Source organism: Arabidopsis lyrata (assembly GCF_000004255.2).
Source record: "Arabidopsis lyrata subsp. lyrata unplaced genomic scaffold ARALYscaffold_7, whole genome shotgun sequence".
Classification (NCBI taxonomy): Eukaryota; Viridiplantae; Streptophyta; class Magnoliopsida; order Brassicales; family Brassicaceae; genus Arabidopsis; species Arabidopsis lyrata.
In genome coordinates this window covers 4,504,327-4,529,766 of record NW_003302549.1, presented here as the reverse complement: position 1 = coordinate 4,529,766, position 25,440 = coordinate 4,504,327, and the positions used below count along the sequence as shown (strand labels likewise).

The 25,440-nt window shown below is 37.0% G+C and overlaps 5 protein-coding genes and 1 long non-coding RNA gene across 7 annotated transcripts; 3 read left to right on the top strand and 3 right to left on the bottom strand.

Moving 5' to 3' along the window:
• Positions 1-175: 175 nt before the first annotated feature.
• LOC9305425 (transcription factor bHLH69) lies at positions 176-2,705 on the bottom strand. The gene is made up of 6 exons (XM_021019427.1): positions 2,277-2,705; positions 2,033-2,167; positions 1,849-1,914; positions 1,456-1,521; positions 1,127-1,183; positions 176-746 (listed from the first exon to the last, which is right to left on the bottom strand). Exons 1-6 carry the CDS (start codon positions 2,571-2,573, stop codon positions 441-443), a joined length of 927 nt encoding a protein of 308 aa, XP_020875086.1. The 5' UTR covers positions 2,574-2,705; the 3' UTR covers positions 176-440.
• A 2,142-nt stretch (positions 2,706-4,847) lies between these two features.
• LOC9305424 (small subunit processome component 20 homolog) lies at positions 4,848-18,811 on the top strand. Of its 2 annotated transcripts, none has more exons than XM_021016858.1 (32): positions 4,848-4,967; positions 5,138-5,226; positions 5,350-5,478; positions 5,997-6,154; positions 6,441-6,485; positions 6,966-7,044; positions 7,135-7,208; positions 7,461-7,567; positions 7,664-7,837; positions 8,241-8,444; positions 8,573-8,771; positions 8,847-8,921; positions 9,007-9,332; positions 9,644-9,827; positions 9,923-10,118; positions 10,251-10,590; positions 10,786-10,966; positions 11,047-11,187; positions 11,319-11,568; positions 11,657-12,109; positions 12,251-12,711; positions 12,795-12,931; positions 13,015-13,196; positions 13,289-13,681; positions 13,937-14,062; positions 14,314-14,379; positions 14,459-16,185; positions 16,259-16,550; positions 16,972-17,205; positions 17,606-18,133; positions 18,223-18,355; positions 18,443-18,811. In XM_021016858.1, exons 2-32 carry the CDS (start codon positions 5,158-5,160, stop codon positions 18,703-18,705), a joined length of 7,926 nt encoding a protein of 2,641 aa, XP_020872517.1. In that variant the 5' UTR covers positions 4,848-4,967; positions 5,138-5,157; the 3' UTR covers positions 18,706-18,811. The 2 variants fall into 2 exon arrangements, with proteins under 2 accessions (XP_020872517.1, XP_020872516.1); XM_021016857.1 differs by having other exon boundaries at positions 9,641-9,827.
• A 99-nt stretch (positions 18,812-18,910) lies between these two features.
• LOC110226166 lies at positions 18,911-20,997 on the top strand. The gene is made up of 9 exons (XM_021016860.1): positions 18,911-19,236; positions 19,412-19,495; positions 19,600-19,634; positions 19,723-19,825; positions 19,925-20,010; positions 20,153-20,264; positions 20,360-20,472; positions 20,562-20,610; positions 20,717-20,997. Exons 1-9 carry the CDS (start codon positions 19,036-19,038, stop codon positions 20,792-20,794), a joined length of 861 nt encoding a protein of 286 aa, XP_020872519.1. The 5' UTR covers positions 18,911-19,035; the 3' UTR covers positions 20,795-20,997.
• Positions 20,998-21,012: 15 nt separating this feature from the next.
• LOC110226167 lies at positions 21,013-21,155 on the bottom strand. Its single transcript, XM_021016861.1, is given in 2 exon segments — positions 21,013-21,132; positions 21,135-21,155. Coding segments are annotated over 2 exon segments (141 nt in total).
• Positions 21,156-21,548: 393 nt separating this feature from the next.
• Positions 21,549-24,924, top strand: LOC9305423 (lysosomal Pro-X carboxypeptidase). The gene is made up of 10 exons (XM_002869306.2): positions 21,549-22,830; positions 22,934-23,099; positions 23,196-23,329; positions 23,396-23,508; positions 23,602-23,725; positions 23,803-23,958; positions 24,053-24,205; positions 24,286-24,365; positions 24,446-24,495; positions 24,587-24,924. Exons 1-10 carry the CDS (start codon positions 22,456-22,458, stop codon positions 24,727-24,729), a joined length of 1,494 nt encoding a protein of 497 aa, XP_002869352.1. The 5' UTR covers positions 21,549-22,455; the 3' UTR covers positions 24,730-24,924.
• LOC110226168 lies at positions 24,376-25,162 on the bottom strand. Its single transcript, XR_002330255.1, has 3 exons — positions 25,085-25,162; positions 24,595-24,702; positions 24,376-24,449 (listed from the first exon to the last, which is right to left on the bottom strand). It is a non-coding gene; the product is annotated as an uncharacterized LOC110226168 (long non-coding RNA).
• Positions 25,163-25,440: the final 278 nt, after the last annotated feature.

Below are 25,440 nucleotides of genomic sequence, written 5' to 3'. Positions count from 1 at the left end.
GTGAGTAAATAAAACGGTGAAATTAAACCTGCTTAAATGTTATATTCACGTGTTGTGTAGTTTTTAAAACTTAAGGATAACGAGTATATAAACAAATTCTTTGGCCTAAATGATCATCATTGACATTTGTTAGACCAGACCGGTTCTGTGAGAGAAAATTTAAGGATATAACTTCTTCTTTTTTGTCCTCAAAGGATATAACTTTATAAACCAAAAAGAAACATGAAAACATTACATGAGTGTGCTGTTGGGTGGTTTGGGTGGTTTGTAGTAGTAGGTAAAAGACAGAAAACCAAAGAGTACGCAAATACGGTGTCGTATCCGAAAACACAACCTTATTCTTTCTAGACTTTGACCAAAACTACCTATCCCACTTGTCTTCGTCTTCTAAACTTTTTCTCTCTTTCCACCCAAAAAAAGGGAAAACGAAATGGCCGTTATCACGGCTTGGAAACGGAGGGAGCGTCTTTAACGGTGACCAACGAAGAACCATTACCGTTAGCAACTGTTGTAGTGGATAGGTTAGGAGACAAAGGAACGCCGGTATCTTTAACGAAGGGGTTACGGGAAGGACACGTGGCGGTGGAGATGGTGGTGGCTAAAGAGATGGGCATGAGGCAAAGACCTTTGCCTTGTAGATACTGCATGGCCGATCCCATGTCCTCTTCCATCAGCTTTGCAACTTGGTGCTCCGTCATCTTCGCCTCGCCGGAGGAGGAGGTGTTTTCGTGGGACCCACCGGCATCCTGAAAAAGTTTAATAAAATTAAAAAGGAACAAAAAAAAAAAACAAGAAAAGCAAAACCCTAAAGCTATGATGATGTTGAAATTGGAGGTTTTGGTATTTGTTGGAGAGAAAGTAGGCACGCGTGCCCTGCCCTTTTTATTTGCAGTTTTGTTTTTTTACTCTTTTTTAGAAAACTTTTTCATTGTTTTTAGAAAGTCGAAACCAAAACTACTACTTTTGATTTGTCTTCTTCCCTAACTAAAACCTTTTCAATAATTACATCTATTTTAATTAGTTTTAGCAAGAAAACTAATTACTATGTTAATACTTAGTACTAATCACGTCATCCTATTTATCATAAAAAAAATTGTAAGAAAGAAGGAAAGATAGTTGAAATTACCTCAGAGATTTGAGAAGAGACAGAAGCAGCACCGCCCAGTCTACTCATGCTTAATACCTGCATACATAAATTTGGCGATCAATTATTATTATTATTAAGCAAAATGTGAGGTAAAAATATGTTTTTACAACCCAAAAGATAAATAAAATTACAAGATAAAAGGAAGAGGGAGCATATGGAATTTTAGTTGCAGAAGCCCATATTCGATTTCTTATTCTAATGTCAAGTCAAAGACTCAAAGGTAAAGAAGCTTCCACTCTTATAACAAAACTAATTTAAAATGCTCATATCTTATAGTAAAATAATTCGAGAGAGAGAGAGAGATTCACCTTGACTTGGAGCTGTAAGAACTTGACATAATCGATAATCTCATCGAGCATTGATGCTTTGTCTGTCTGTTAATTATTATTTTTAACAATAAAAAAAACTTTGTTAGCAATTCTGCATCTGTTTATTACTATTATACAGATTTAGGAATTAATTAGCTAATCAGTGTTTAATCATTTGATTGTATAAAAGTCCAAAGCTCTAGATAACCTACTAAACTAGTACAATTTGTGGTCCAAGACTAAAACACATCAGTGATATAAGTCATAAAATTAACACATTTTTATGTCGGGATGTATATTAAAGAAATGTAAAATACAAACTGGATTAGAGTCTACTCTTTTAATTAACTTTGATGATCGAAATTATAGATTAATGAAGAGAATTAAAATTACCTTGTTGCCATTAGGGACAAGTTCTTGAAGAGATTTCATTCTCTCCGCTATTCTCTCTCTCCGTAACTGTTCCATAATTTCAAAATATTTCAATAATCACCTCAAAAATATATAAAGCTTTATACGTTTTTCTCGGTAACTGAAAAGCGAATAATGGGGAAAAGTAAAAAATAAATAATCGAACCCGTTCGGCGATACTGTGAGGATCAGTGGCTTGACCTCTCCTAGCTCGAACTTTAGGCTTAGTCTGAGGCTGCACCGTCGTACCACCGGTAGTTGTTGAAGCCGTCGCCTGCGATTGTGTTTGACCTCCCGATCCCTAAAAGAAAAATCACAAAACATTTAATTAATACTTTTAACAAAAAAAACATATAATTACTGTTTTCTCTTTGTAGTATTTGCAAAATGAGATTATCAGTTATATATACCTGAGGGAGGTGGAAAGGGAGAGATCCGGTGGAGAAGCCATTGAAGAGAGCGTCATTATGATGGTTATGAGACAAAGGAATCATAGTGATCTGGTTTCTTGAATCGGCATCGTGGTGGTGAAATCCAGTGACGGCAGCACAATCGGAAGTTGGGGGAGGAGCGTCATCGAGGACGGAGGAGGGCCAAGGAGTGGAGGAGAAGATTTGGTGGAGGAAATCATCGTGGTCGAATGTTGCAGGAGATTGGAGATGTGGAGAAGAAGATGATGAAGGTGTTAAAAGAGAGGAAGAGTTCATGGCTTCTGATTTTTTTTTGTTTGTTTTTGTTTTGGAGAATGAAAATGAATGTTGCTGAAATGTTTTGAGGTTTAAGGCTTTATGGTGTTTAAAAGAGGGATGGAGATGGTAATATTTGAGATTTTGTAGGGTTTGAAATGTTATATACATTTAGCAAATTTACCATTATTATCATCCTTGCAAATTAATTCGTTTGTGTTATTTTCATCATTTCTTGAATTTTTTAATGACCAAAAGAATTCATCATTGAAGTCACGATTTTTTTCGCGATATTTAAAATTCTTTGTTGATAATATTTTCACAATTTTGTAGTAACTACAAAAAGTAAGTAAAACATACACTATTTCTATATCGAATGGAAAGCTGAAAGGAATAAAAAATAATAAGTAGTTTATAATTTGGTTGAACTAACTTCACTCAAATTATTTATGTCTTTCTTTTCCATTATCTTATTTTAGTTTTAGACAGAATGGGTTTCTGATAATGATGTATATTTTTTAAAAATATCAACAAATTTAGAATATCTCTTTTTTCTCTCTAACATAGGGTTATCTTAAACCATTTTGAAAACTTAAGTTTCAGATAAAAGTAAATTTATAAGAATTTCGTCTTGAACTTTATAATAGGGTAACATCAAATTGGTTTATCTTAGGGATCAAATTTTGCCAACTACAAATCTCTACGTACCTCGATATAAATATTTGCTAGTCTAGAAGTGCAATAGTCTACAAGATAACCCCAGAGCCAACACTTTTTCTAGTGACAACTATTTTAGACATATATAATATTTAGACATGCAGTATAAATGCATGAAATTATATAATTCTATTCATTTGGGTACATTCATCAATGATTCTCTATGGGTCATGATAATGTTCTCTTCATATATTACTGTTTACAATTTGTCCCCAAGATTACAAACATGCTATCCCTTTAGACGATACTCGTGTTTGATAAGAATAAGATCACTTCTTTAAAGATTATTTTTGTTTTCAGATCAATATGATACCGATGAACTTGTCTGCTTAACCTTTGGGAACGAGGATCCTCTCAAACGAGAATATAACAGAACACCATCATCATCATCATCATCATCATCATCATGTCATGTTACCATTTTTTTATATTTGTTAGTTTAACCTTCTTGTTATATATTTTTTTTGTCTAATAAATTCATCATTTACCTTATATATTCATTTTTACCATTGTATACACAGTTTTTCAGAAAGGAATCTGTTTGATAGTATTTTATTAAGATTAATATTAAATTGACAAAGATAAGTAAATAACATTATTATGCAATATGCATGATTAAGCACATGGGACATTCTGAGTTTTGCACAAACTCACAAGAGGTAGAGATCGGCTTTAATACACTTCCCATTTAGTATTAATTACAAATGTTGGTAAGCATTGATGTACTACACAACAGAAAGCGAGATCTATCATCTCATGTATTATTAAGAGAATGCATGTACATAAAATTAATGCAATAATTATTTTTGTTTGTACTTAATAATTACTGTATACCAAAAGGTCCAAAATAATCAACCAAGGGGTGAAAATAAGTTATGATAATTTAAATTCCATATAGAAAAAAGAAACAACAGAAAGTAAAGACGATAATGTTATGTTTAATAAATCATTGGTCCCATCTCGTATACTGAACATTACTTTAGTAGTTTTGTATTGTTTATATAAAACAATACGTTTACAATAGGAAGGCAGGAAAATAAAGCATATGGTGCACAACCATTGTAGACTCAAGCCTGACAAAACCCATTAAATTTGAGGAATTCCCTCAAAAGTATGGCTTTCTTCAAATTTAAAATCTGGCTAGCTCTTACGATCTTAGTTTGATACACAGTCGCATATTATTTCCCAAATTCTAGTCATTCACCTGAAATGATTTTACTATAAAAACTCAACTTGAGCAACATGAAAGCTTAATTGGTTGCTGTGATCGTAGATGAAGCTGAGTGTTGCTCGAAATGCTATCTTAATTTGAGAGGAGGAGATGTTGATGAGTTCATCACGTCTCCATAATTTATGTGTTACGATTTACGAATGTTAAGATTGGGCTAAAAAAAGCGAAGAAAAGATGTCTAAAATTGGTAAACCAACTATAAGGATCTCGGTTATGGAAAACCAGAAGAAATAAATATACGTCAAAACCCAAACATTCGGTTCGATTAGATAAACCAGGATAAACCTAACCGGGTCGTTAAACCCAAACCGCGCCTCTTTTGTTTGAGAACAGAAAAGAAGCTTAAACCCTTTCTTCCTCCGCCGCGTTCTCAAATTCTTCCCAAGCTGAAAGCTCAAACCTTTTCGATTTTTCTCTTAAGACGCAATCTTGCTTTCGCAACCCGCTGTGTGGTTTCGTTTCCAAACGTAAGTTCGAATTTTGTTGTTTAAATTCCAAGGCTTGTGTCGATTCTCAAACTGCAGCAATTAAGCAATTAGATTGATATACCTAGTTGCTCTTAGAAACTTCTCTTTGCTTAGTCTGGATTTAATTGTAAAGTTTGGAAATTGACTGTTTTGGAGATTGATGTGTTTAGGAAACGCGGCTCTCTGAATCATGGCGACTTCAGCTGATGCTCGGGCAGTAAAGTCGCTCAACAATTCCGAGGGGCGTAAGCGATTTGTGGTACGTGTTCGTTTCGATTAGCTTTCATAGTGTCCGCTCTTTCTGCTCATTAGTAAGCTCACTTATCTGTTTTCGTTGTGCTCTCTAATATGGCTGTTTGTGCTTTATTACTTCTGGATGCAGTTCAAGTCTTTTTCTGAAAGAATCAACGACATTGACATCAACATCAACGGCTATAGGACCTTGAATAAGGTGAAGGCTGAGCCTTCAGAAGGATCCACATTTTTCAGGGATTGCCTCGTAGAATGGAGGGTATGTTTGATTTTGTTGCCTTGGACCTCTTTTTTAAGTTTCATTATTTTTCTTCTGGTCTTGGACTGTTCTTAACCTAAGTTAAGAATATTAACTAAATCATTGTAGTCTTTAGTAAGCCGTACCTTGTTTTAGTTTTGCTTTATTACCGGCTAGAAGTTGCGGTGGTTGAAACATAATAAGTAATGGTAATTTTAGTGATCGTAAACCTCATGGCTTTTATTGTTCACATGATATTGTAAAGAGACTGCCAGCTCGCTAGTTCACCTCTGTACTGAAAAGAATGTTGGTACTCTGTTTTCTTGTTATATTGTTCTATAGGCATCTACGGTGACCAGAGAAGTATTATCTCTATATATATTGTTGTTGTCTGATGCAGAAGCTGCAATGCATATGATATACTAGCGGGGCTGTTCCTACTTTTTCTTTGTATATATCTAAGTCTTCTTAGTGCTTGATCACGCTTAAACAGACGTAGTGAGATAATAAATTTGGTTCATTTGATTGGTTGAATGTAGGAACTAAATACCGCTGAAGATTTCATTTCGTTTTATGAAGAGATGTTACCACTTGTCCAGAATTTGGGTTTGGTTCTTGTGCAAAAAGAAAAAATCTTGTCGAAACTTGTCTCTCGATTACAAATGAAAGCAAGATTGTCTCTGGAACCCATTCTCAGGTTTGCTAATTTCCACTCATTCTGTTAGCCTGGAACCATCTGCCAGTGGAACGTATTTTCACTGATATGGACTTGTCACTTAAGCTGTCATTTTTATATGTATGCCGCCGAATCTTCGAGCGGTGTAGTTAACCACTCTTCAAAATCACGTTCTAGTTCCATGGAAATGTTGTCAGAGGAGCTACGATAGTGGTCGCTAAAATTCTTCACTTTTTCCATTCGTAAGAGCATGCATGCACTTTTGTAATCTTCTTCGGTATAGAAGTATAAAGATTTTTTTTTGCAGGTTGATTGCTGCTCTATCAAGAGATCTCTTGAAGGACTTTATTCCGTGAGTATTCTTAAACTCCATATTGTGAGCTAGTATACTTTGAATTCATAGTAATCCTTAACAAGGCTTACTGAAAGTAAATGCTTTGGAAAAGCTGATGAATTGTTTCAAGGTGCCTACAGAGTACTCCTTAATGTCGTGGAACTCTGGACTATCTAGTTTTTTAAATCCGTTTCCTTGCCATCTGAGAACTGATATAGTTTTAGCCATACTGGATAGCTTACTACATGTTAACACAAACTTTACCTTCCGTTCCTTGCATACAGTGTTACTAACTCGAATTTTGATTATTGTCATCTCACATTACACATGACAGTGCTAGACCACTAGGAAGTAATTTTTCTTTTTGACTGATATTTGGCAGAGTTTGACTTTCTTCTAAGGGTCAAGTGTTTGAGCTTCACTTGCGATTTCTTTGATAAAATCTTGTCCATGTGATTAGATCTTCTAACCAATGTCTTTTGTATTTTTCTTGGCTAGCTTCTTGCCACGAATTGTGAACTCCTTAGTGACTCTCCTAAAAAATGGTGCCCATAAAGATCCGGAGATTATTGAGCAGGTTGTTGGTGTTCTATAGCATAATTTACACTCACGACACTACCTAAACTCATATGTTCTTTTTGCTGAATCCTGGTTCTTTTTCGTGCAGGTATTCACATCATGGTCTTCCATAATAGTGTCCCTGCAGAAGTATCTTGTATGCGACATTGAAAGCATTCTCAGGTAAGTAAAGTAAAGAACTTCAATCTAATCTATAATGTCTGTTTATTGTAATGGTTCTGATGATTGCACATGGTCTTTCTTTTACTTACTGGATCAATAGAGGCTGCCCTAAATTTGATAAAATTGTCTTTTGTCATCCTTAAAAGACAATACATGACTATCACATGCTGGAAATGTTGTTAAATCTTATTATAGGCTTTTCTTCATCTCATAGATTTCATTTTTGATTTAATTTAATTTGCTATGCTGAAGGGATACGTCGGAATTGAGTTATTACCCCAAAGACTATATCAGTGAATTTATGTCAGAATCCATGTCATTTTTGTTGAGGAATGCACAGGATGAGCAACTTGAAAAAGGTGAAAAATTGCGTGTCATTTGTTTTCCCATGTCTACGTTAGGGATAGCCCACTTGATTCACAGCCCAGTTGATTCTTCTAACCTAAACATTACAGGATTCAAGATGATCCTTTCTGAAGTTGCACATCCATCCAAAAAAGCTGGAGGAGTTGGATTACTATATTATGTTATGAGGGGTACCTGTGGAAGACTCCATTCAAAAGCTGAGAGAGTTTTGAGCTTCTTGCTGAAAGATTCAACATTATCTTTTTTTGATAATTTTCCTCAAGGCAAAATCTCTTTCTAAAGAGATGTTAAGTGTATTTCATTTAGGAGTGTACTTTATTTAGAAGGCTTTTGTGGTTGATTTATCCTCATCTTGATTTTAATTCTTAGTTTAGAGGAGAATGAGTAGTATCATAGAGTTTTCTTATCTTTGCATATCCATTTATATTAAGGTCTTCCGTGATGAATTTAAGAATTGATGGTTTAATGATGCTAATATATTGGTGGGAGGTGAGAATCCTTATTAAACTGCTTTCATTTTCTTGCTGGAGGGGATTAATGCTTCTACTTCGTAGAGGATTTTAATCATTTATATCAAATAACTTGGATAGATACCCTGAACCTGGTTTTCACGATTTAGAATTTTATTTACTTCTTATCATGGTTGAATCTTGTATCGCATTGCAGGCCCTGGTACAGTCGTGGAAGTTGTGAGTTTGGCTTTGCAGAGAATATGCGAGGATTTGGAAGCAGAAAAATTAGTTGTTATGTGGGAATATCTGTATAAGAAAATAAACAAATCAATCTCAAACAAAAAATCGGTTCATTTAAGCCGACTGTTGAGTTTGCTTACGGCGGTTGTAAAGATTGAGAAAGGTCGCAAGGTTCACGGTGAGTGATTCAATTGCTGCTTTGCTCCTCTCTCTCACCCTCTCTTTCTATTGTAATCTCTTTGGGTTACACATGGCAACATACATATTAATGTCTTGCCGACTTAAATTACTGTCACTGTGTAACAGATAGCCCATCACTGATTGGAATCGTGAGCCGCACTGTGTCAACTTTTGTGGCTTCCTCTGAGACTGTTGTAGAAGGGGATAACTTATCTGCTGTCCTTGATGAAGTTCTGCAATTGATATTATGCACAATCAACAGGGTCAATGAAATAGAAACTGTTGCTTTGCTATGGGCTCCCATTTTTGCCTTGAAGAGTCCAAGGTATTGTCTACTATCTATCTGTTTATACATCTAAACCTTTTTTTTTTCTTTACATTTTATCATGTTTATTTACAGTTTGCTGCCTTTTTTGCGGGAGTTCCTACAGAAGGATCAATCAGTAGTGAAAGCCTTTACAAATAATATATTATGGCAAGACTCATATCATAGTCTTTTTTATCAACTCCTCTTTGATTATCCTACCTTTGTGTCTTAGCAACTAAATTCTGTTTTGCAGTGCAATTAACAACATGATTTGGGAGTCTTCTGAGGAAGTTATTCCTCTGTTACTAACATTGTGTGAGAGGCAACAAACAAGTCACGACATGGTGAACATCATAAGTCAAACATTTGAGAGTAGATACGAGAGAATTCATGAATTCTTGGAAGAAAATATTAAAAAGGTTCAACAGAATATTGAGGATACGGGATTAGCTCGAATTGATGAGGCCGAGTTGGCTGCCATTTGGGGAGTTGTCAACTGTTATCCTTATTTTAAAGTGGATTCATCATTATTGTTTTGCTTTAAAAAAAGTCTCAGACAGCATTTGGCAGTGTCAGATGGTAAGTATCACTGCATGATTCACTCTTTTTTGCATGTTACTTTATTTTTGTTGTATGCTGTTTTTCCTCCTAAGACGCCACTCAAATTATGTGCTCGATCAGTGTCATCTGATGATCAAAATTCAAACAGATGAAGATTCATGGTCTGGGCCTTCAGCTATACAAAATCCTAAATAATTCTCATATATATCTTTGCCGTGATATATCTCTCATTGAACTGCTGTTCAGTGGAAATTGAGTTGTTCTTGATTGTGATTTCATTTCCTCGAGTTTATCATAACATCTCATACAAGCGAATTTCTTTTCAGCAGACACTTGTAGTGGCCCAGAATTGATGTGGCAGAGCTTACTTGGTACTGCTTTGAGGTCATGTTACAAAATGCTGGGAAGAATCAACCACAGTGATCTAGAGGAAGCTTTGTCTTTTGCTAAAGATTACAAGTCATGTGTGCAAGTGTTGTCACCCGTGGCCGATGTTTTGGAATTTATGCATAGGTCAGTTTGTCTGTTTTGGTGGCTATTCAGTTTTTTCTCCATGTTTGATGATTCTGTGACTGTAGGCTGATGCATTTTCCTATATTAATTCGTAGGCCTGCATTAGCTCATGATGATAGGTCTAAGGCTTATCCAGAACTTCAAGCAAAGAAGGCTGGAGATGCTTTTGAAATATTTTCTGAAAATTTGCGTCATCCAAATAAAGATATCCGTCTTATGACTCTGAGGATTTTGTGCCATTTTGAAACTTTGTCGTCTGAAGAGATAAAAAAATCTCTTCCTAAAGGGAATGTGAGTAGATATCCTTTGTTTTGTATTCTTACCTCAAGCAGATTTCTTACTAGCATTATGACTATATGACTGTTGCCTCTGTGCTTTATCATCTTGTCACTACTTTCTGAAACTTTTCCTTCAAAATACCAGGTTCTTCAGTTATTACTCTCAGTCGAAGAGACTGCTCACACAGTGGATACTAGTCGGATGTTGGTCAATTTGATCTCTACAATACAAAAGGACCTCTCCGCTGGCAGGATACATGCGGCATATGTGAAGCTTGTATTGAATGGGATGTTGGGACTATTACATAATGAATTTTTGTATTTGTGGGGTCCAGCATCTGAGTGTCTTGCTGTTCTTGTGAGGAATTACACAGGTGCAGTGTGGAGTGATTTTGTTTGTTATTTGGAGCAGTGCCAACTAAAATTTGAAACCCTCCACGATCACAGTGAGAATGCGAACCAAAGCATGTCAGAGAGGCATACAGGTAGGCTCACACCATTTAAGTAAATACCTATTTCATCCACTCATAATGAATTAGTTGCTTCGTTCTGTATATTTCAAATATCAATTTTCATTTTTGCTCCTGTTTCAATATGTTAGACGAAAGATGTCTGTAACCTCATCTCCATCTTATTGTCCGTATAGTCTGATGCCTATATGTTTTTCTTTCAATCTACAGATCTGATTGGGCGTTTTAATTCGGTTCTCTTTCCACTGTCTAAGAGCACACCTACTGCAACGGTGGTATCTCAGTTGCTACAGATCTTACAAAAAGCTTCCAGTGTTGCTCAGTCTCGGGCTTCTGAAATTCTCCCTTTGTTGTTGAAATTTCTGGGATACAACAGCGAAAATCCTGTGAGGTAATCTGGTCTCTATATTTGTTGTTCTTAAGCGTAGTATTATTTAACTGTTATCATCAATTTTTTTCTCTACCTTGCAGTGTCGGATCATATAATGGCCGAGTTTGTAAAGGAGAGGACTGGAAGAGGGTTCTTATACAATGGTTGATTTTGCTAAAATTGATGAAGAATCCTATGTCGTTTCGTTTTAGTCAATTTCTAAACGACGTTCTGCAGAATAGGTTGGCGAGACTACTCAATTCGATATTTCACTGTTCTTTTGGAGTAAAAACTTCCATTCTTGATACAGAATTAAATAGTTTGATTGACCTTTGTATTTGGTTTGTGTTTTTTTTTTTGAATATTTTTCCAGGTTCCTGGATGATAATGATGCTGAAATACAAACGAATGTTCTAGAGTGCCTTCTGTTGACGAATGACTTCTTACTCCCACACCGCCAGCGTTTGTTAAATTTGATTAAACCAAAAGAATTGAGAGAAGAACTCACAACCTGGAACTTGTCCGAAGACATCGGAGAACCTCACAGATCTTATATTTTTTCTCTTGTAATTCGTATCCTTATGCCAAAAGTTAGGACATTAAAAAATTTGGCTTCAAGGAAGGTACATATTACTTACGTTTAGTTTTCTTCACTATGCCAATACAGTTTTCATTTGGGTCCTAACAAGGTCTCGTTGTTTTTCTTGTCAGCATACAAGTATCCGTCACCGGAAGGCAGTTCTTTGCTTTATATCTCAGCTGGATGTTAATGAACTTGCCCTGTTCTTTGCATTGTTGATAAAGCCTTTGAACATCATATCAGAGGAAACAATGGACTCGTTTTGGAGTTCAGGCAAAAGTTCTCTGGAATATTTCCAAAACTCCAATTTTCTGAAATATTTCACTGTTGATACTATATCAACATTATCCAGGAATCAGAAATCTGGGTTTCTTCATGTCATCCAACATATCCTTGAAGTCTTCGATGAACTCCGTGTCCGACCTTTTCTAGACTTTTTGATGGGATGTGTTGTCCGGCTATTGGTAAATTATGCTCCAAATGTTGATGAAGAAAGGAACATTGATTCTTTGGCACTAAGTAATGCCACTGACGCCCAATCAGCTTCAGATGATAAAGAAAATGCTTCAATAAATCACGACCAGGTAAAATGGTTATTTCTGTTGTTTACCCTTATCCCTAAAATCTCGGGTAGATTATTTATGCAAACAAACCATTATTGTTTCTCTCATCTCCTTCTTTGGAATTCTTGTCTTTTCTGACATTTTTTTCCGGTTTTTGTGTAGGCTGGCACTGCTTTGAAGCAGTTTAAAGAGTTGAGATCCTTATGTCTGAAAATCATTGCTCATGTTCTTGATAAATACGAGGATTGTGATCTTGGCTCCAAGTTCTGGGACCTCTTCTTTTCGGCTGTGAGTCCGTTAATTAAGAGTTTCAAGCAGGAGGGTTCTAGTAGTGAGAAACCAAGTTCCTTGTTCTCGTGCTTCTTGTCAATGAGTAAAAGCCGTAATCTGATGAAACTCTTATGTCGGGAAGAGTCTCTTGTTCCAGACATTTTTTCAATTCTAACTGTCACCACAGCTTCAGAAGCTATAAAGTCTTCTGCCTTGAAGTTCATAGAGAATCTGCTTTGTCTTGACAACGAGTTGGGTGAGGATGACAATATGATCTGTGGATTTTTAGATCCGTATATAGAGGCACTGATTAACAGCTTGCATTCTCTTTTCATTGGGGATATTTTGAAAAGGTCAGACCTCTTGTTCATTGACTGAATCATGTTATGTCCTCTTGTTTTTATACTTTCTTAAAGTATTATTTATGTATGTCCAGGAAATCAGTCAAGTATCATGGGGAAAGAGAGATTAAAATTCTTAAATTATTGTCAAAGCGTATGCGAGATCGCTCCCATGTTATGAAGTATTTGGATGTCTTGCTGTCTTTCTTGAATAAAAGTGTTAAAGATTCTGGTATGATTACTGTCATATTACTTTTATTGGTAAAACTTACAACTTCAGGTCTCTTGTATGTGACTGTTTTATTGCTTTTACAGATATCCGTCGTGACGCTTTGCTAGCCATTCAGGACATCATATCGTATCTTGGGATGGAGAGTACCAGCAAGATTATAAATACAGTCTCTCCTCTACTTGTTGATGCTGAACTTGACGTTAGATTATGCATTTGTGATCTTCTTGAATCTCTTGCAAACATCGACTTTTCACTGGATGATGTGGTACGTATCATGTCTCTTTTTGTAGCTGAGTCATTTGCTTCTCTTGTTTCTGATTTTGCAATTGTAACAAACAATTGGTTCCTAACCTGTAGGCAAAGCGTGTCCGCGATATGAATGCCATCTCAGCTATGGAAGTTGATGACCTTGACTATGAAAAGATAGTTAATGCTTATTTGGAGATTAATGCAGAGTTCTTTTTTAAATCCTCAGAGCAGCACACAATGATCATACTCTCACAGTGTATATACAACGTATCATCAGAATCCATTATGTTAAGGGGTAGCGCACAGAAGCTCTTGTCTTCTTTCATTGATTTTTCAGCGTCAATACTTTGCCTAGAGGCTCCAGCTCACCCTGAATTTGGAGAAGAAGAGGTTCAAAAAGCTGATGTAAACTGGACAGGAGATCGTGTACTGTGCATTTTGAGAAATTTTATTTTGAAACACATTGGAGATGCAATAAACAGAGGGGGCATTATAATAAAGGTACAGTAACTCTTTTAAATCATTGATATGCCCGGAAGAAAGAACATAAAAAAATTTCATTGGACAATAGATGTAGGTAAGGTTTAGTAACTTAAGTTTCTGATGCTGCTTATGGTTAGCTCACTGTCATGCTTCTGCTTTAGAGACGACAAGTCTTGACCTGGGATATTGAATTGTACATCTTATTGTAATATGGATATTCATGGCCCTCTTACTTGCTCTGGCGTTTCTCTGAAACATATTATTCTGGCACAGGAATGGATTCTTTTGATACGCGAGATGGTGACCAAACTTCCAGATGCCGGAAATCTTTCTGCATTTAGATCTTTATGCTCTGAAGACGAGAATGTAGATTTCTTTAAAGCTATTGTTCACATTCAGGTAAGTCATTTTATCATATATGATCCCTGAGTCTATGATTTGTATTGGAGCAGTGGTGATGATAAAAGTCTATATGATAACCACACAGGAACCAATCCAACTTTCTGATTTTGTTTTGTTCTTCTTTTTCCCTCTAACTCTATTCAATAGGTTTGTTGCGAACTTATTATATTCTAGAGGATGAAGTGGCATATAGCTCATGAAGATGCTAGAAACTTTACGATGATTAATTTTCTTTCAATGTCTTGCAGGCACACCGTAGAGCAAGGGCAATTTCACGTTTCGCTAATGTGGTTAAAGATAGCAGTCTGCCTGAGGTGATCCCTTGAATTTCTTACATTTTTAAATGGAACTGCTGTACTGTGATAGACTTATGACCAAATGTTGGTGTTGCAGGGAGTAGTGAGAAAACTTTTGGTCTCGGTCTTTTTCAATATGTTGCTCGATGGACAAGATGGAAAAGATAATAATGTCAAAAATGCATGCACAGAAGCCCTTGCATCTATATCTGCACATATGAGTTGGACGTCGTACTATGCTCTCCTGAATCGGTGTTTCCGAGAGATGAACAAGCACGCCAAAAAGGGAAAAATTCTGCTGCGACTTATCTGCTTGATTTTGGATAAATTTCATTTTGCAAAAGATGGCTACCCACAGGAGGCTGAGGAAATTAGGACTTGCCTTCAGAAAATTGTGTTCCCGAGGATGCAGAAGCTGATGAATTCTGATTCTGATAATGTTAATGTTAACAGCAGTGTGGCTGCGCTAAAGGTTCTAAAGCTACTCCCTGAAGATGTAATGGACTCACACCTATCCTCTATAGTTCATAAAATTGCCAGTTTTTTGAAGAACCGGTTGGAGAGCACACGTGATGAAGCCAGATTGGCTCTGGTTGCTTGTTTGAAAGAACTTGGGCTGGAGTACTTGCAAGTTGTAGTAAACATTTTACGTGCTATCTTAAAACGAGGATCTGAGGTGCATGTGCTGGGGTACACTCTCAATTCCATCTTATCAAAGTGCTTGTCCAATCCTACGTGTGGGAAGTTAGATCATTGTTTGGGTGATCTCCTTGCTGTGGTGGAAACCGATATCCTTGGAGAGGTTGCTGAACAGAAAGAGGTGGAAAAATTTGCATCCAAAATGAAAGAAACAAGAAAACGGAAGTCATTTGAGACTCTGAAATTGATTGCTGAAAATGTAACGTTCAGAAGCCATGGATTAAAGTTACTTTCTCCGGTCACTGCTCAGCTGCAGCGCCATCTAACTCCAAAGATCAAAACAAATCTGGAGGAGATGTTAAAACAAATTGCAGCTGGTATTGAAGGCAATACATCTGTTGACCAAGGAGATCTTTTTCTTTTTATATATGGCCTAGTTGATGATGGTATTAATAACAGGAGTGGTCTTGGAGATCAAGTGTCTGCACCACCCTCCAAAACGAGTAGGAAATCAAGAGATCTGAAAGAGACTACTGGGTTGTTTTTTGGTCCCAAGTCATGTCCACATCTTATAACCGTGTTTGCTCTGGACTTATTGTATAACCGAATGAAAAAATTGAAACTCGACAACACTGATGAAGAGCTCCTGTCGAAGTTAGATCCATTTGTCAAACTGCTTGCTGGATGCTTGAGTTCTAAGTATGAGGATATTGTATCTTCATCTCTTAGATGTTTTACTTCATTAGTAAAGTTTCCACTGCCTTCCCTCACGTCTGAAGCAGATGAACTGAAAACAGCATTGTTAACCATTGCTCAGTCTGCAGTGAGTTCCAGCAGTCCTCTTGTGCAGTCATGCCTTAAGCTGCTAACAACGCTTCTCGACAATAAAAATATAACTTTATCATCTGAGCAGTTAAAAATGTTGATTCAGTTCCCCATATTTATTGATCTGGAGTCTGATTCATCCTTTGTTGCTCTTTCACTCCTCAAGGCCATCGTGAAGCGGAAGCTTGTAGTTCCAGAGATATATGACATTGCAAATCAGGTTTCAAAGTTGATGGTAAATAGTCAGTTGGAATCAATCCGCAAGAAATGTAAACAGATACTGTTGCAATTTATGGTTCACTATACACTTTCTGAAAAACGTTTAGAGCAACATGTGAACTTTCTGCTGGAAAATCTGAGGTATGTATTGTGCACTAGCTATGAATTCAATTTTTATTTTATTTTTCTTATAGTAAGTTAATTTGTCCTTCAGGTATGAATTTCCGACTGGAAGAGAAGCAGTTCTTGACATGCTTCATGCCCTGATCTTAAAATTTTCAGAACCTAATCTTGGCAAGCAGTCTGTTCTTGATCAGCAGTCCCAAAAATTGTTTATTCAACTTACTGTCTGCTTGTCCAATGAAACTGATAACGAAGTGCTGCCCCGGGTTGGTGCTGTGATAGAAGTTCTGATAGGCCGCATGAGTAAAGATCAAGTTGATTCCAGTCTCTTGTACTGTTTGTGTTGGTATAAGCAGCAGAACTTAAGGGCTGCGGCGGCACAGGTAAATGCTGAGGGTGTATATTCATTAAACTCGTTTCGTGACAATAGTTAGATGTCGGACAGTAGGAAGTAAGAACTTATATTTCTAAATATGAAGAAATAAGAGTAACAAGTGGTGTTACCTGAAGGGTTTTATTATGAACTTAGACCATCCTTATTGGGAGGTGCTTAACTTGGTTCTTAGCTCAAAAGAGATTAAAATTAAAGGTTTGATTGATGATTTTGCTAAGGAATGACTCTTAGCTAAGAGTCAAAAATTGGGCTAAGAACCAAAACTAAGCACCTCCCAATAATGTTGGTCTTATGGCTTATAACATCTTCATAAAGCCTGATTGCGTTCATATTGCTTTTAGGCCCCTTCTGTAGTATGTTCATTGCTTCTTACTGAATTCTAACTCATTCATTTGTTGGATGCTGTGCAGGTATTGGGATTTTTTATTGGCGCCATGAAGAAAACATTTCGGAAGCATATCTACAATACAGTGCAGGATGCTAAAACTATTTTGGAGTCTGCGATTTGTGCTTCCAGCTTACAGTTGCAAGATACTGTTGAGGAAGCCAGTCTTCCGTTCTGGAAGGAAGCATACTACTCACTGGTTATGATAGAAAAGATGCTAGAGCAATTTCCTGATTTAAGATTCGGAAAAGATTTAGAGGTATGCACTCAGTTGTATGATGCTATATGTAGTTTATTGTTGTGGTAGACTTTTGTGAAGTACTTGCCTCATTAATTGTTGCATCTTGAAGCTTTGATATATATTAGCTTATGATAGTTTTAAATGTTGCCCTGTTGTCAAGAATATAGGATCATTGCTCTTGTTTTGATATCAAATCTTGAAGTAGAGGTCTCCAGCTAGAAAGATTACTCCTCTAGCTTTATAAGCATCAATCACTACCATGGACTTAGTTGGAAACTTTTTTTTTCCTGAGCCTCTCATTTGTTTTCCCTTCTGTGATGATATGATGTTGATTTTTTTTCCTTCCCTTTTCTCCTTCGAAAGAATTAACATTACTTTGTTCCTATTGGATCTCATTTGTTTCTGATGTGTTTTTCAGGATATTTGGAAAATGGTGTTTAAGTTCTTGTTGCACCCACATGCATGGTTGCGAAATAAATCCTGCAGGCTCTTGAATCATTATTTTGGGGCATTAGCTGGGAGAAAAAGACCAGAATGTCATACATTTGTAGTGGATTCTCTTCTAGAGAGGCCAAGTAGCCTGTTCATGGTGGCTGTTTCTCTTTGCTTCCAGTTAAAGGAGCAGCCCACCATGGGCAACGTTGATGTTGATCTCCTCACAGCAAATATTGTTTTTGCGGTCTCTAGTCTTCATTCGCTGATTGGACAATCTGATCAAGAAACCTACAATGGGTTCTGGTCCAGTCTTGGTGAGGATGAGCAAGTGGTGTTCCTCAAAGCCTTTGAAGTGCTTGATTCAGGGAAAGGAAGGTCTACTTTTTTGGCTCTTACCTCAGGCAAACGTACTGAGAATGGTGAAGATGATGGGAATGATATAAGAAATGTATTGATCGGAAGTTTGCTCAAAAGAATGGGGAAGATTGCACTTGATATGGAAGCTGTTCAGGTTTGCGTCATTCCCTTTTCTGATTAAACCTTAGCTTTTGCAGGCTTTAGTAACTAAACTCATTATATATATTTGCTTGTGATATGCAGATGAGAGTTGTGTTCAACGTCTATAAAGCTTTTGCCTCGCAATTGAATCAAGAAGAATGTTACTTATATGCCTACAAAATTCTGCTTCCGTTGTACAAAGTCTGCGAAGGATTTACGGGAAAAATCATCACAGGTATTATAAGTTTTTCTTTTGTATGATTTCCATTTGCATATTCGGTTATGAGTCACAAATGTAACAAAACAGTATTGGTATGATCAGATGAGTTGAAACAGCTAGCAGAAGAGGTACGAGACAGTATAAGGGACAAGAGTTTAGGCAACAAAATGTTTGTGGAAGTTTACAGTGAAATAAGAAACAGTTTGAGAAGGAAAAGAGAGAAGAAAAAGCGAGAAGAGAAGCTAATGGCAGTGGTAAATCCGGAGAGAAACGCCAAGAGGAAACTGAGGTTAGCGTCAAAGAATAAAGCAAACAAGAAAAGGAGAATGACGAGCATGAAATTGTCTAGATGGGCTTGCTCTTGAAGAAACCCTTAATGAAATTTTGTTAATCTCATAGTAGAAGCAATCAGAGATAAATCACTTTTTTGAGTCTATGTTTCAGTTTGAAGTTTCTCAATCTTTTTTGATCCATTTTATCTAAATGACGAAAGAGAATTAAAAGCGAAAGCAACTGCAAACTTATCGTGACAAATTTGGAAACTAGTCATCATCATCATGCTTATGTTGCAGTCTCTTACTACCACTAAAATAAGAAGACGACGTTCAAAAACTATTCATTTATCCTTTTTGAGTTTCTGTGAACAAAAAAAAAAAAAAAAAAGACTTTTTTGAGTTTCAATCTACTGAGAAGGTATGAAGCAATCGTCATGGGGTTGCACAATCTTCATCCAATTATCTCTATGTCTCATCGTCTATGTGTCTCTGCATTTGGGTCACCCTTTCTTCTTCTCTAGTAACGACGACGGTGACAATGCCACACCTCTAGATCTTCATTTCATTTCCGTCTCCGGAGGTTTCAGGCCTCTTCACCACCAAACTCGCCTTCTCCGATTGGTTTGTTTCCCATCTTCTTAACGTTTTAGTTGGAACATGAAATTTGTTCAATTTATCTACTTATCGTCGAATCCATTGGTTTCATGATACAAAGTTTGGTTCTTTACAGTAGCTTCCTCAGGATCCATGATTTGAGTTTTATTCTACTTATTTTGTTTCTGCTTGATCGTTGAAGATGGAGAAAGTTGCAGAAACTTACAAGGCAAAATTTGTGCTGAGCTCAAGTGAACATGGAGAACAAGATTCACTCCTGCAAAATGTCAGCACTTGAACTTGGGTTCCTTGATCTGACAAAACAAAAGTTTTGAATCTCTTTTGGTCAGACAGTTAGTATGAGTAATGAGTGTATTGATCTTTTTGCAGGCGACTCGGCTGTCTTCTTCACTGAAACTTCCATGGTAACTTGATCCTATGGAATAGACCCTTTTAGTTTAACTTGAGTTCTGCTGATGTAACAAGAAGACTGATCAATTTGATGCGTTTTAGGTACACTAGAAGGAAAGGATTTGGATATTTCAGAGAGCACATCAAAATGCCTTTTGGTGGATCCTTGGATGTTGTTTTCGTAGACACTGGCTCACTGCAGCAGGTAGGATCAGTTTGTTTCCGTGAATTTGATAAAAATATATTGTTAGGCTTTTCTTCTGATTTTGTTGTTTCCTTATGTCTGATTAATTGAAAACTGAAGGAAGTGCTTGGTGGAGCATTGAATGGCTCTATGATCAGTCAATTGAAAGGGTTGGCAAGGATTCTGAAAGCAGTAGATGGAGACTGGTAAGTTGGCTATTCAGCTGATAGACTCCCTTGATCTCTCAACAACTTGTAGAAAATATTTTAACAAGTTCTCTATCGTTATTTGGTGACCCAGTTTGCTCTATGCTCTTTAAAATCCGTCCATATATGCTTGATATTACAGGCGTATTGTGGTTGGATCAGACCCGTTACTCGCCAATACTCTAACTAAGGAACCAGAGGAATCTAAGAGAGTTGCAAGGACATTTCATCAAATCTTGACCAAATATGGAGTGGTAAGACATTATATACCCCTTCGCATTGCCGAGAAATTTGATGGAATGAATCAAGTATATGATTGACATGAGAGGAAAAACTTTGATGATACAAGAACTTATATATAAGCAAAAAAGGCTGCACCAGCGGAGGCAACAATGAGGGCTTCTCTTGCATTATGGTCCCTAATCAACCAGAGAACCAAGGTCCAACGAATGATAGTATGAGGTAACAAGATCTCTTATGAGACATTATAATCATAAACTTTGAAAGCTCAATCTTAATGTCTGAGAGAAATGCATTTTTATTTATGTCAGAGAAAGGGAAGATGGGTTTCTTCTTCACAGAGTTAGCTTCTCAGAATTTGTAAGTAGTTTCTTCCACTAAATTCTTTCTTGTGTTTAGATATGTTTATCAAGACCAAGAAAAACATAACAAAGGTGAAATAACGTCTTCTTTGTTTCATACACAGGTTACTTATACTATCAACTCATCAGGAAAAGTCATTGACACAAAATTAGTTAAGCAGAAAGGCAAAGAGACCATCTAAGGTTTCATTACTTTTTTTGCTCCACACTGTTTATTTACTCCATTGTTGTTGAAGCGCACAAACATTTTGTATTCTTCGGTTAATGTCAGAAATACCCTTTGACCGGTACGAGTCTGAGTTGAATCGTCAGAGGGTAAAACTGGAAATTGGGTACTATAAACTTCCCCCAAAAAAAGGAGTGACCTTTAGGGTTTTGTTTTGGATTTGGTCTCTCATCATTAGTTTAAGTATGAGGTTCTGCTCCCGGAGGATTTTTCTTCCGGTGGAAGCAGAGCCGATGATTTCAAATCTTTCTTGACGAACCACTTTTTAAAGTGGTGATGAATCATCCAATCATCTCCTCCGTCACCACCACCGCCATTACTACTGATCTTCCTCGATTAAAGGATCTACTTTGCTTGGATCTCTATCTTCCTCTTCTTCTTCTTTTTTTGGGTTAAGCTCTCTTCTTCTTCTTCTTCTTCTTCTTCTTCTTCTAATTGGGAGACTATGATGATTCTTAAAAGTCAATAGACCAGACATTGTGGTAACACTCTTCTTTCATGGCGGGGCTGTAAGGAAAAAAGAGAACTCTTTTTTTCTTTGTTAGCAGCCATGGCTGAAGGGTTAATCCCCTAATTTGTCTGAGAAAAGGCGAATCTGAGTCCTTTCCTGTGACATGCAAAGATTTTATCAAAATCCTTTAAAATTGTTTATAAGTTTTGTAGAATCTAAATTTTGTAGCCATGTCTGAAGAGTTAAGCTTAGATGTATCATCGTTTTGTAGATCCGATGTGAAAAATGGGACAAAGACAGAGCTTATAATAAATTGATGATAAAGTGTTGTCAGTTGTCACACTAGTGGTTTCTATCATAAAAATCACATGGATGGGCATATGATTACTGTCAGATGAGTGTTGCCAAGAAAAAGATTTAGATTTCCGATTCTAAACCAAAACAAGATACAATTTATCGTCTTTATTGTTCTTCTAATTAATCTACAATTGTGAAAGAATCCATAGCATTATAGGTTGCTACAAAAGTACAAAGTGCAATACTGCAATGGACCCAAATTCTGAATTAATGAAACAACAAATGAAAGAAGATAACTAGGAAAAAAGTTTGTGCTGGCCAATGCAACTATAATTCATTAATTTGTGACAGCTCAACGCACTGATGTGATTGGAAATCTGTTTTGATCAAGAATCCAACTTAGTTGGCAATTATTCATTTTCAAAACTTGCCAGTTTAGGTTAATTTCTTGTGTTTATTACCCAACTGTGTCATCTGTTTACAACTCTTGTTTCAGGCTAGTCTACAGAAAAAGAAAACTGCCAATTAATTTCTAGTTCGGTAATAAACTTGCTTAGTCCATGTGGTTTTCTATGGTGCATTTAGTGGTCCAATGATCAACCTGTGTGTACACCATCTAGTGGTTTTCTATGGTGCATCTATTGGTATTTTCTCACTTGAAGCGTCCAATGATTCTCGAGAGAGAGAGAATCATGAAAAGTTATGTAAAAAAAGACGAAACGCTTCCTTTAGTATCTCACTTTTTTCCTCCACAAGTGTTTCCCTGGTAAACCAAAAGCTGATGCAGACACAAGACCAAATACGCATCTTCTTATATATTGTCTCTGTGTGTTTGAGTTGTTATTCTGCTTAGAGAGGAAGAGGGAGATATGGAGAGAATGTCAGCTTGTTTATGTCTTGTATTCCTCTTCTTAACTGTTGTTGCAGAAGCAAAGTATCCTCCTGGAGGTTCCTACCATCTTTTTTCTTTGAGACAAAACAGTAAGACCTCCAAGTCAAAGGCAGAGTTACCCTTTCACTTTCAGACACGTTACTTCCCTCAGAATCTTGACCACTTTAGTTTCCAACCAGAGAGCTACAGAATCTTCCATCAGAAGTACCTCATCAGCAGCCATTTCTGGCGCAAAGGTGGCCCCATCTTTGTCTACACAGGCAATGAAGGTGACATTGAATGGTTTGCTTCCAACACCGGCTTCATGTTGGACATTGCTCCCAAGTTCCAGGCTCTTCTTGTCTTTATCGAAGTAAATGCTTTTGCAAAATCGCCTAATGCATCTCTTATCTGAACAATCTGGCTTAAAAACACTAATGCTGCTCTGTTGGTCCGGTTTTTGTTCATCCTTGCAGCATAGATTCTATGGAGAGTCGAAGCCGCACAACTTGGCCAAGACATTGGGATACCTAAACTCACAGCAAGCGTTGGCTGATTATGCAATCTTGATAAGAAGCTTGAAGCAGAATCTATCGTCCGAAGCCTCTCCTGTCGTAGTCTTTGGTGGCTCTTATGGTGGAAGTAAGCTTACAAAATTCCAGTCAATTGTTCACTTCTTATTACTACAAATCGGTTCTTATCAAACTCTCGTCTGTTGTTCTCTATTTCCTGAGACAGTGCTTGCAGCGTGGTTCAGGCTAAAGTATCCGCATATCACAATTGGTGCATTAGCTTCCTCTGCTCCAATTCTGCAGTTTGATAAGATTGTTCCGTCTTCAAGCTTTTATAACGTCGTTTCTCAGGATTTCAAGGTCTGTATATTTCTATACAAAATGTATATTCAATAATGAGCTACTCATGCCTCTTATTATTAGCAGGACGCGAGTCTTAACTGTTTTGAAGTCATCAAGAAAAGCTGGAGAGAACTGGAGGTTTTTTCTACCATGAAAGATGGCTTACAAGAACTCAGCAAAAAGTTCAGAACTTGCAAGTAGAAAATTCTGTTATCCCAAACTCTTAACAAAGCTACTTTTCGAGCTCTCTAACCTGTGTTGTTTCATTCTCCAATCTTTAAAAATCACAGGGATCTTCACGCTGTCTATCTAGCCTCAAGGTGGCTAGAGACAGCCTTTACTGATACAGCAATGGTTAATTACCCAACTCCAGCAAATTTCATGGCTCCACTGCCTGCTTATCCAGTGGAGGAGGTAAGACATGTAAGGGAGTATAAATTTGTTTCTTTCTTGTACCGGTTAATTCACGACGAGACATCTTCTTACAACAGATGTGCAAGATCATCGACTGGTTTCCTTTAGAAGCCAGCAATCTTGATCGTGCGTTTGCAGCTGCAAGCTTATACTACAACTATTCAGGTTCAGAGAATTGCTTCGATATTGAAAACCAAACTGATCCTCATGGACTCAATGGTTGGTATTGGCAGGTATTCATGAGTCTATCTGTTTCCTTGTCGTTAATTATTCACAAGAATATACAAACTTACTAGTGGATCAATGTGACTATCGGATGAAAAAAAGGCATGCACAGAGATGGTGATGCCAATAAGCTGTTCAAACCAGAGCATGTTTCAACCATTCGAATATGATGAAAAAGTAGACCAAGAAGACTGTCTAAAGGAATACGGTGTCAAGCCTAGACCACACTGGATCACCACCGAATTTGGCGGACATGTTTGTTTACATTTTGCCTATTTTCTTTCCCAGATAACAGACCTAAAGCTCAGCTTTTGATCAGAGTCTGTTTATTGCAGAGAATAGAGATGGTGTTGAAGAGATTTGGCAGCAACATTATATTCTCCAATGGAATGCAGGATCCATGGAGCAGAGAAGGGTAAGTCACTCATTCCTCATTCCATGTCACTATTAAATCTCTATAAATGGCGGTAGACTTGATGTTTCTGTAATTTTCAGGGTTCTGAAGAACATATCGAGCAGCATCATTGCGTTTGTGACCAAGAAAGGTTAAACGTTTGTGAAATTTAAGAGTGAACACACATACACACACACACTTTGTTATAGACAAGGAAACTGAATTTTTTTTGTTCAAAGCAGGAGCTCACCATACGGATCTCAGGGCTGCTACAAAAGACGACCCAGAGTGGCTGAAAGAACAGAGGAGGCAAGAAGTTGCAGAGATAGAGAAATGGATCAGTGAGTATTACAGTGACCTGAGACAAGAAGAGCAAGCTAAGTAAAAGGACCAAACTCACCACCTTGCGTCTGTGATGAGATCGTACAAAATAATCGATTATTTTCTCCTTACAACCAAAAGATAAAATGATCACTTAGAGAAAATACCAATCAACAAGTAGAAGATAAGAATGAACTAAGAGAAACCCATGCATGCTAGTGCTAGCTAATAAATAGAAATCCATTGGATTTGTAGCTAATATCCCACCTACATGATAGAAAATATAGAAGCTAGCTGGAAGAGTGTAAACATAACAATGGGATAGGATGGTACTATCTCCCACAAACATAAAACAGTCTTTAAGTCTTAACATAGTAAGCAGAAGAGGTCATTGATGTCAAAGAGAGGTAGATTCTGACCTGCCTCTTACATTTGGATCTCTCGGTTTACTTATTATTATTGTGAAACGATGGAGAAAAAAGGTAGAAGAAGAAAAGTAGTACTAGTGGAGAAGAAGCAAAACCAAAGATTTTGGTCGAAAATTATATAAGGGAAACATTAACAACCCTTGGCCTTTTGGTCCCATTCGTACATGGCCTCTAGCTGTCGATTCTGAGAGTCAATGTAATGTTGCGGGACAGCACACATGGTTGTGCCACCCTTAGGCCCAGTTGCCTCTAACGCGGAATACGTAGGGTGAAGGATGAACCAAGCTGTCCATAGGGGGATGGGGAATGCTTAGATAACAACCAGGAATATAGACATACTCAAATTC